Raw genomic sequence first — 11,003 nt, 5'->3', positions numbered from 1 at the left:
GAGCTGCCATGTGGGTGCTGGGAATTGAACTTGGGTCCTCTGCAAAGGCAGCACACACTCTTAACTGCTGAGCTCTCTCTCCAGCCCCAGGAATAGGTTTTTAAGAAAGCAACCACTCTTAACTATACCACCCCCAGTAATTTTCTTTCCCCAAATGAACAATGAATTTGTAATTTTACATAAGCTGAATTTGTGGTTTTGTTGTGCTGAATCCTTAAAAAATATCTTTAATTACACTATTATTTATTGTGCATGAATAATTGTGCATGAATTGGTGTTCTTTTCACACCATGTGGGTCCCAGGAATCAAGCCAAGACCATCACACTTAGTGGGGAGTGTCTAATATTGGAGCAGGGTCAGACCTGTCTGTGGGGAGCTGATACCTCAGATACTTACACAAGTGTTGACTGACAGCAGTTTGCCACATGCCACCAAACTTTGATTTTTCATTGTTAACAGCTTGATTTTTAGGTTAGGATAAAACTACTGCTAAAAGTTCCCAAGGGACAACAAATCCAGTTATAAGTTGTACAAAATTCAAAATAAAGCCATGGAGAATAAAAGGCATTTTTAGCTAGAAATGACAACCCACAGCTCAACAAAAGCAAGTTTGGTTTATTTGAATGGTTTCATTAAATAAGTCTACAAAGGTAACAAACTGAAGCACAAAGCGCAATCTTACAAGAAGCGCAACACCCGGAGTTAGTGCAAAATGTACAGTTAACGGCTGCTGAGAAACCCCAAGGTTTGAATTCAGTTTTATACAGTGTACATTGTTAAATAACGTAAGGAAAACATTTATAATTCGGAAAGTTCTTTTTAAATGTGGAAAAAGGTACTCAAAGTGTACTATTAACACAAAAATAATTTAAACAGTTCAGTAGCACTAGCTCGTTTCTCTAGGCTTCAGTTATTTCATCCACAGGAGGGCAAAAAATCAACAGTAAATAAACTTTTGTGAATGGGGAAAAGACCTCAAGATGACTAAAACCAAAACCAACAACACGCTGCATCTGGCTCCCTCTACACTGGTACAAAGCACTCTCACCCATCCTACAACCCGTCTCATTTCCACAGCACCTCTCACCCTCTCCCAAAAGGAATAAATGAGTCAACACTTTGGTAGCAGGATCTGAAAGAAAAACCATGCTCTTTTCACCTCCCTCTCCTAAAACTTTCAGCTTTCATGTGTATCTTTTGGCCTAGACCAACTTAAAAAGAACAGGACTCTTAAAGAAGGGTGCAGGTAGCCAGTGTCTAGTGTGTAACTCCTGGGATGTGTCAAAGAGGTTGGAAATGTGTCAGTTCCCAACCAGGGTCAAGGGGGAAGCACCCAAGAAACGAGGACTTCTACTTCTCTCTCAGAGTATTCAGATCCCAAACAGCCAATTAGGTATTGACAGAAAACTGCCTGTTACAACTAGGCGTAGTACTAGATAATACTGGTTGGTTGTAGTTATTTGGGAATATGGGTATGAAACTGTGAGAGTATTAGTTCTAATACAGAAGTACAGGTGGCACAGATTCTGACTGTGCAACCATTTGGACATTGTAGAAGGGTAGGAAAGGAAAGAAGCACTTTTTCCTACAATGCTTAGAAAGTCAGAAGTGGGTCCATTTTCCACAATACAGTACTTCAAGTGGAGAAATGTGTGGTACCTGTACAAGAGGTGGAAACAACCAAGCAGGTTTCCTTAGAACATTTTCCATCTTTGACTTGGCACTGCCATCCTTCCCAACTTAGAATCTAGCCCGCTCCCATCTCATTTTGTTGAATATCTTCTAGGTTTTGTTAGTTCACTGGCCAGGCATCACTTCAAACAAGCTTGTCCCCACGCCTCTGGTCCTTATCTTTCACACAGCTCATAACCCCCCTCATTCTTTCTGAAACAGAAGTTTGTTTTCAACCTCTGATGCCAACTTCTCACTGTGCTCATATCACACCTGCTCTAGGCAAAACTGTTTGAACGATTGAAAAAAAAAACAACAAAAACAACAACAACAACAACAAACCCACTTTCATTTTCCCTTTGGCATATCCACTGCTGGGGTCATATGGACCTAAGATTTCTTTCCACATACCCTTTGGTGACCTGGGGTCTGGTAAGTTGATGCTAACAGCAGAAGCAAGAGAAGTCCAAGGCACTAAAATATCCAGCAAGCAATACTGGGAGAACAGAAGTATTCAAGTACAGTAATTTATACAATTTTACATTCACATTTATTTATCTAATACAATGGAAATACAAAGGAAAAAGTTAAAGTGTCTTAATAAGTAATGGACAGAGCTAGCTTTTTTTTTTGTGTGTGTGTGTATGTGAACCTTTTAAACCTTTCAAATTTTACTCTTAAAACTAATGTTGTCCAACAACATTTATATATCACAGTGTTTCCACATCAAAACTGATGGCAAAATTACATGTCCTCAGGGAACGTCATTGTTTTCCCTAATTGCTAATGCTGCAGTCAAAGCTGCTAATATCTTGCTTAAAGCATTAATGACCTATATAAGAAAGGGTTGCAACCCCAGTCCCCTGGTATTTATTTTTCACTAGGTTGTAAAGGAAAAAAAAGAACGTGGGGGTAGGGATCAGAGTGGGAGAGAACCTTCTTGTCTTAAGGTGTGCATTCTTGTGGGAGTAAAGAATTTGGAGCATATGTCAAAATTAAGAGCTCTACCCCACTCACAGATATATATGGGGTTTAGCTTACATTGAGCTCTTGGGGTGATCTGGTAACAAGGCTCTCTTCTAGCTCTAGGCCTTACTGGTGGGTACAGAAACAGGAAAGCAGTCTCAGGCAAACCCCTCCACCAGAAAGCTGCTCTTTCTTCTTTTTGAACTCCAACAAATGGAGAGGGAGGGTGGTTCTCCATTCTAAGGGCTCAAAATGATATTAAAAACATTCCTTCTGGCAAGAAATAACCAGTTAAATGCAGCACTAGTAGTTAGTATATAGGCTACTTCCCCAACCCCCCAACCCCCAGCATTCCATCTCCTGCCCCCAAATCTATTTAGTTAACATGTTCATGTCTGACTAAGTGGTCCGCAGATTGGAACCTGGGGGATTGCTGATGGACTTCTGCAAATTGCTGATGTTGAAATTCTGCAAGGAAGCAGTTCCTACAGGTTGGAACTGGCCAAGTGGCTGTGGCGCTGGGCCACCTGTTCCACTCCACTGAGTGCCAAATGGGGCAGCTGGAAAACCATACTGCTGTGGGGGGCACATGGACTTGGTGAAGTGACCTAAAGAGGTAGCAGATGCTGCAGAGATGGGGGCTGAGCCACCCAGGTTTGAGGTCATGGAAATGCACAGCTGCCCAGGAGCAGAGAACTTCCTTGCCATTCCAGGGCCCTAAAAACAAGAAAGAAACAATGACAATTTGATGTAGGTATAATACCAAGAAAAAAATGTGTGATAACTGCAATGCTGTTCTAGAGCTTGAGATGTTTTAATCTTAGTGTTAGCAAAACATAACAAAGCCTCCTGCAATATTTATTGGCTCTATGTTTAATAAGGAGAGAAAACTTTGGTATGAGATGTGTGCATATGTGACAGGTGTATGTGTGCACACACAGGTAGGGTAGGATACTGAAAGAAAAGGGTACCAAAGTGATTGTTATCTTGTTTACTCAATAATGTTAGAATCCATGGGCTGCTGAAGAAGGTGGTGGCAAGGATGGTGTACCAGTGTTGGCAGTCCTCAGCTCATCTGTGTGTTGGTAGTCTGGCAAGTTAGGAAAAGTGGAAGACTTACTTCATAATTCATGTGTCCTTTGCTCCCTCTCCTGCCGGAAAGATTCATGGCATCTCGGGCCCAGTTGTCTACCAACTTGTGCAGGTCATCTGTGAAGGTGCCCTTCCTACTGGAAGTCATGGCAGGTGGCTGAGCCTGGGCAGCCTGGCTACTCACTGTTCCCCCAACAGTATTTGTGCTGCTGGTCCCTAGAATTGCAAACAACACAGTATTAGCATTAAAGGGGATCTGGGATATGACTCTGGGGAAATGGGAAAATGTAACAGGATAATGAATGGCAAGCCACAGAATGGGGAGAATAATTGGGAAGCCATGCAGGATAGGAAGATACCAAAGTTTTATTTATCTGTTTGCTTTTGCATAACAGGTAATGAAAATGGTTTCATTTCCATAGCTTGTAGATATAGCTCAACAACTTGGGATAATGGAAGACATGGGTAAAGGCTTCTTTCAAAGCAACCTGTAATACTGGGAATGTCTGCCAGTGCTCTGTTCCCAGCACTACACTGACGAGGGAGTGATATGGTCCACAAGGCTGGCTGCTATGGAACTTTGCAGAAAGCAGGGCCAAAGAAGTACTGTGTGCTAGGTAAGTTAAAGTAGTACAAATGCAGAGATCAGTGCTTGCTGTGGAAAGATGGGGTTCCCAGATCATGTAGATACTGTGGCATTCTTTAGTCAATCTTTAACAAATAGAAGTAATGAGACACGGCATGCTCTGTTCAAAACATTTTTTTTCACCTGGAACCACAAATATAAATTTGTAAATATAAACTTGGAAAAGAGTCAAGGCCCCAACTTTTCTCAATGTCCCACGAGCAAAGAATTGAGATTTGGCAGTGGGGAAAAGATGTGCCTGAATCTCTCAGGTCCAGGAAGTTAGTTTTCTTGAGGACTTGTCTTTTAATTGGTTCAAGGAGTCTTATCCCTTCTCCCCACTCTTCCCAACGGAACAAGCACTCCTGGATAGAAGCAACAGGAAAATGCAGTTGAGGCAGGGGAGGGGAGGGGAGAGGAGGCATAGAGGTTATGATGAAGGAATTCTATTTCTATAGTTTGATGAAAAAGAAGGAGAAGTCTGTGTCCTGCCTGATTTCGGCTCAGCTGGAGGGCACACTGAAGGTTATTCGGAGAGGCAAGTTTTGGGGAAGAGGGAAAGAAGAGTCATGGTCTCATTTTTGTTTATATCCCCCTTTATTGTCAGACTTCACATTTACTACATAGTAAACAAAGGTTACTAAAGTAGTGAGCCAGGAGGCCCTATCATACTCAAGGAACCCTGGGACTAAGTGCATGCGTTTTTCTGCTTTCAATGCCAAAGCAGCACACCAGAGCACAGCAGCACATCTGAAGCAACCCTACCTACTACCGCCCCCTGCAATCCTGTTTGTGCCAAAGGGTGTATATTTTATCACCTAAGGAGTGGCCCACCAAAGCATAAAGCATGTCTGTGCTAGAGGAAAGCTAACTCAGGTGAAGCTGCAGAGTGAGGATGCTCACATGCTTCTTCTGGTCACTGTGGCAAAACATCAATTACTGCAGTCACATGGTGTCTGCTAGAACTGCAGGGGATCATTACTACACACAACGTAAAAATAGAGTAGATTCACCTCAGTACAGGAAACCAAGTGAGAAAATATAAAAACACAAGAAACAGCTTTCCTTGAATAGCAAATGTGGGAAAAGGTGCAGTGGGAAGAAAGCACAGGCCATGAGGATGGGCAGTCACAACAGTGAGGAAACCCAAAAAGCGAGCATGTGGCATGCACAAGGACTAGCATCCTGCTGGATGACGGGCCAGATGATCAAAACAATAGAAATATCCACAAGTGAGTAGAGCTGTTGGTGCCAAATGAGAAGCCAAGTCAGGGTGAGCACTGCTTATCCAGAGAGCTCATGCCAGAAGTCACACTTCTATAGTCTGGTGCTAGTTGCTCTTGATGCTGTGAGGGCCCTTTAAAACCAAATGCCATTCACTTTAGTCTACATTCCTCAATATTGGATTCTTAACATGAGGTTTACCTTATAAGGGAGAGTCATCCTATGGTTAGCCTTATTTACTGTAGTTTCTGACTGTAAAGTAGGATTAGTAGGCTTTCTGTGGAGAGTGCTAACTTTTAAATCTTTTCAGTGTCCCTGAAAGCTATATAGATATCCTTAAAAGTAGGAAATTTCATTTCTCTAAATTCATGTTCTGAGTTTCTCCTACCCCTACACTTGCAGGTTATAAGCCATTATGAGCCACAATCACTTTAACACTCTAGACTCTTATAAACTGCTAGTATTAATTTCTTAGCATCTGCATTTTATTTTAGCCCCGAGGCTAAAAAGTCAAGCTCTAAAATCAAGTAGCATTCCTCTCCCCTGTAGCTGAGCACCAACTTCTACTGAGATACACAGAGGATGTGAGGACATGGCCCTCTGTGTACACTTAGATTACTGTTGAGTTTTCAGTGTTGATGAACAGTGGTGGAGTGGTGGGTGCATGCTCAGAGACTTTTTTCTGTACAGAACCTAGGCTGCCTCCATCTCCCCATTCATATCCATGGATGTCACAGATACAGACTAACACAGCTGGACTCACATGAGAGAACTGACTATGAAGTGGTTTCTCAATCTGGAAGTAGTAGTAGTAATAAAATATAGCAATTAAGCACAATAAGGAATATTATCAGAAAAGGGTGCAGGGATAGATGAAAATTAGGAATCAGGGAGTTATGAAGCTTCATAGTTTAAAGAACTCATGGCTTTGCAATCAGGATCAAAAGTAACAGAAAGAAGATAATTACTACAGAGCTGGTTGCAAGGACAGACTTTTTTCACCATCTTCCCTGAAGCACAAAGAGAGAGCAGTGTGTTAAAGAAGTATCAGTAAAATCTTTATATGAAATCTCCAAACAGCACATAGAAGCCCAGCAAGAGAAAGCAGGAGGGGACAGATGGGTGGGACCTGGCAGCCCTAGATGAAGAGACAAGTCTAGGGACAAGTCTAACTGGCTGTGAGTGTTAACACAGTTGTCAGATGAACTGTGAAGTCTGGATGACAGATGTTGAGTTTTTACACCTCATCTTTATTTCTAAAATGAAATGTGACATTAAGGTGAAATGTGACATTCTGGAGGAGGGAGGAACAGGTCTAACTGCTTGAATTCCAAATACCCAAGCAGTACTTCCATTGACCACGTCCTACTTCCTGTTTCTCTTGCTGGGTTGTTACAAAGCATTTAAATAAGTACCACTGTTACGCTTTAGGTTGATTTAAAACTGGCTGTTATATTTCCACATCCTAGATACACATTCTCTCTCTCCCTCTCCCCCTCCTCCTTCTCTCTCACTCAATCCATATATCCCCATCCCTTCTAGAATTTTAAAAGTATGTGGAAAACAAGCAACCTTTAAATATAGAGCATTAAGCCAAGCCGTGCTTCCAAACTATTTTGAGAAGATAGGATTAACGTATCCAAAACAAGTAAGGGACCATACCCTTCTTCCAAACACCTGTTTTCTTTATATATATTGTAAAACATCTGCCTTCTAGGATTTGTCCAGCAGTTTTGCATGACCTATCATCATGCACTTTCAACAGGTATAGGTCTTCATTTAGACTCAAAAGGAAGTGGTAAGGTTTACCACTTCTAATCATTTTCAGATCAATACTGCCTAAACTTAATAGTATGCTGTAAGACACAGAATTAATTCAAATGGTGGGTAGGTATCAGACTTCACAGAAAGAAGCTCTGGTTTGCCTTCTTTCTTTTCAGACATATCAGATTGTGGATCACAGGACTGGGCACATTTTACTGCAAAATACCCATCCTATTATTAATGTCCTTTCATCTTTCTAGCTGGACATAAAATTAAATGTTTATTCAAGTGTGCTAATAACATGCATAGTCTGAGCTAGTCTAATCAAAAAAACTATTGATAGAAGTATACCCAAATCATGCATGCTTGGAAACTATCAACATGGGCAATGGCTTCCAGCCACTTTGTTAAAGAGCTCAGCCCTGGACCACTGGCATGTGTGGGAATGTGGTAAAAGAAGGCTGTAGGTAGAACCAATCCATGACTAACATGTCAGTGAGGGAAACAGGTTAAATCTAATACACAAAGGTACAAGAGAACAAAGCAGAGTTAAATTCTTCCCACCATGAAGAGGCCAAAGGCTCTCTGAGCCACATACAGAAACACTGATGGCTTTAGCACATGCATTTAAAAAGCACTTTAATAACCACACCAGAAGTTTGAGGCCTTAACTGATTGTCATCCAAAACTCTAACACAGTTCTTTTTCTTACTTGAGTTTTTTCTTTTTAAAATTTTTCTTCCAATAAAGACTCTGGCTACCTACTAATACCAGACAGATATTTGCAAATCACAAGGAATTGAGAGTTTTCTAAGTAGCAGCTGTTTCTGTGGACAATATCTTATTTAAACTGTACAATAGCCTGATTTCACTCCTTACAGGGAGAGGACAATACAGGGCACGCAGTTTGGTCCTGGGCTGCCACTTTCTTCTTAAGATTTGTTTTTATTTCATGTGTATGGGTGTTTTGCTTGCATGTATCTCTGTGGACCATGTGTGTGAAGTGTCCCAAGGTGAGAGTGGGTGTTGGATACCCTAGAACTGGCATTATAGTTGTAAGCTATCATGTAGGATTTGGAAACTGAACCTGAGTCCACTGGAAGAGCAGCCAGTGATTCTAACTGTTGAGCCATCTCTCCAGTTCCACATGTACCTTTTGTGGTTTGTGCTTTTATGAGTGGGTACATGTGGAGGTCAGAGGATACCCTCAGGTGTCAGTCTTCATGAACCACCCACAGTCTTTTCTGAGGAAGGGTCTCTCATTAGCTTGGAGCTTGCTGACATAGCTAAGCTGATTTGCTCATGAGACCTAGGTTCTTTTTTTCTCCAACTTTTCTAGTAGTAGGACAGCCCAGCTTTTTAACTTAGGTTGTAGGGATCAAACTCAGGTCCTCAATCTGCATGGCAAGCATTTTACTGAGGTATCTTTCAAGCTTCCTGCACCTTATTTTAAATCAAAAAGAGATGAAGTTCTATTAATACTTAATATTAAAATGATAAATTTCACTTGCAGGTACTTGGCTTTGGTCTTTAAAAGCTGGGCAGTGGTGCTCATGCCTTTACAGGAGGGTCTCTGTGAGTTTGAGGCCAGCCTGGTCTACAGAATGAGTTCCAGGACAGCCAGGATCATACAGAGAAACCCTGTCTTGAAAAAACAAACAAGAACAAAAAACAATAATAACAAAAAAGCTTTGTAAGATAACTATACTAAATGTTCTTTGAACTATTTAATCTCATGGAGTTGGTAACAGAGGTGAAGAGATTTCTAGCATCTCTTTAATCTGCACATGTTTGGGCTTAACTGAGAAGATTTCAATTCATATTTAAAAGAATGGAAAACAAGGTAAACTTTTACCTTCCATCAGGATCATGCATCAGTGGTCAACATTGATTCCTGTCTTTTTTTTTTTCAATTTTATTTTAATTTTGAGATAGGGACTTGCTACACAGTCTACTCTGGCTTCAAACTTACAATCTTTGCTTCTCCCTCCACAGTATGGGAATCGTGGACACCACCACTCCTAATGTCAGGACAACGAGACAACACTGAGTATGACTGTGTATTGCAGTCTTAATATAGATGCTAACATAGAATAGATCTAAAAGAGGCAATTCTACCTGGGAGTTATTTTGAAATCTATAAAAACCCACTGCTGTCTCTGTATCTTTTTCTATAATTAACACAGGGACCCAAACTTCTGAGGGTAACAGTCAGCCAGGCCACTGAGTAGATGATAAAAGAGACAAATGAAAATGGACTGCGTGACAATCAGATCCAAAGTAGCAGAAAAACAAGGACAAGGAAGGAGTAAAGGTGTTACACACAAAGAGCCAAGCAGGGCGTACTCAGAAATCGGGTCCTCCTGCCACCAGGTTTGAATGTCACCTGCTCAGATGCACAGTTAAACTTCGCACAGCCTGTGAGAAGGGAAAAGGAAAGAACAGAGAGGAGAAGAGACAACACAACTACAAGATGTTAGCGCTTGAGGCTGGAGTGGTGACACACTGGATGGCATGTGGAAGAGGGAGATCTATAAGGAAGTCCATCTGTTGTATGCGACAGACACCAAGCCTCCCCCATTGGCAGAAATGAAGCTTTTTTCAACTGGAACAACGTTAACAACTTTGTGTTATTTCTTACTAATTACTCCCATTAGCTGGGAGGGGGGGGGAAGGAAGGAGGGAAACTGAATGTCTAATTTCTATGAAATTGTGCTAGAAGCACTTAATTATCTGTAGGTCTGTCCTCTAATTCCTTTCTACCCAGACACCCAATTCATTACTTTTGACTTTTTTGTTTCACTATTATAGCCCAATTTGGCCTCAGCCTCATGAGTACTAGAACTAAAGGCATGTGCCATAATGCCCAACTTTCCTTTCAATTCTAGTTTTATTCTTTTATTTTTTTATTTATGTGTATGAGTGTTTTGCTTGAAGATAAGCCTGTACACTACATGTATTGCCCTCAGAGAAGAGAACAACAGATCCCCTGGGATGGCTATGAGCCTTCGTGTGGATGCTCTGAATGGAATCTAGGTCCTCTGCAAGAGCAGCCAGTGCTCTTAACCACTGATCTCTCCGGCTCCTCTTTCCAATTCTCACATAACTTTCAGTTTCAAAAGCTCTCTGCAGCAGTAATGTTATGAGCAACAAAACCAAAACATTATTTTGGAAAGTAGAATATGGATCAAAAATTTGATCTTAGGGTACTCCTCTCTTGGGAGTCCCTCTAACTTTCTGGAATTTTCTTATTTTTTTCTTAATAAATCTATGTTCACAATGGACTAAAAAAAATAGATTTTAGCGTTAATCATTTTAGTATGCTGCTACCATGCTTAGAAGTTTAAAAGCAGATTTGCTAGGGCTGGGCGGTAGTGGCATACGCCTTTAATCCCAGCACTTGGGAGGCAGAGGCAGAAGCGAAGGATCTCTGTGAGTTCGAGGCCAGCCTGGTCTACATGAGCTAGTTCTAAGATAGCTAGAGAAATCCTGTCTCAAAAAAAAAAAAAAAAAAAAAAATCAAAATTAAAAATAAAAGCAGATTGGCAAAAAAAAAAAATTTAAAAAATTTAAAAAATTTAGTCCACAAAATCTTGGCTTAGTGTTAAAGGTTATGGTCTAAATCATAAATAAGTTAATTCATACAGGCTGCACGTGTTA

At 40.9% G+C, this 11,003-nt stretch overlaps 1 protein-coding gene across 6 annotated transcripts in view; it reads right to left on the bottom strand.

Annotated features, from left to right (window-relative positions):
- Window positions 1-596: 596 nt before the first annotated feature.
- Window positions 597-11,003, bottom strand: part of Wnk1 (WNK lysine deficient protein kinase 1) — a 119,304-nt gene continuing 108,897 nt past the window's right edge. For all 6 annotated transcript variants that reach the window (XM_038319647.1, XM_038319646.1, XM_038319641.1 and 3 more), the window contains 2 exons: window positions 3,759-3,946; window positions 597-3,355 (listed from right to left, as the gene is read on the bottom strand). In XM_038319647.1, coding sequence (XP_038175575.1) covers window positions 3,038-3,355; window positions 3,759-3,946 — 506 coding nt within the window. In that variant the 3' untranslated portion in view covers window positions 597-3,037. The remainder of the gene's footprint in view (window positions 3,356-3,758; window positions 3,947-11,003) is intronic.

Source organism: Arvicola amphibius, chromosome 2 (assembly GCF_903992535.2).
Source record: "Arvicola amphibius chromosome 2, mArvAmp1.2, whole genome shotgun sequence".
Taxonomy (NCBI): domain Eukaryota; kingdom Metazoa; phylum Chordata; class Mammalia; order Rodentia; family Cricetidae; genus Arvicola; species Arvicola amphibius.
Note: the sequence above shows the minus strand (reverse complement) of the source record. Positions and strands in the feature narration are given on the sequence as shown.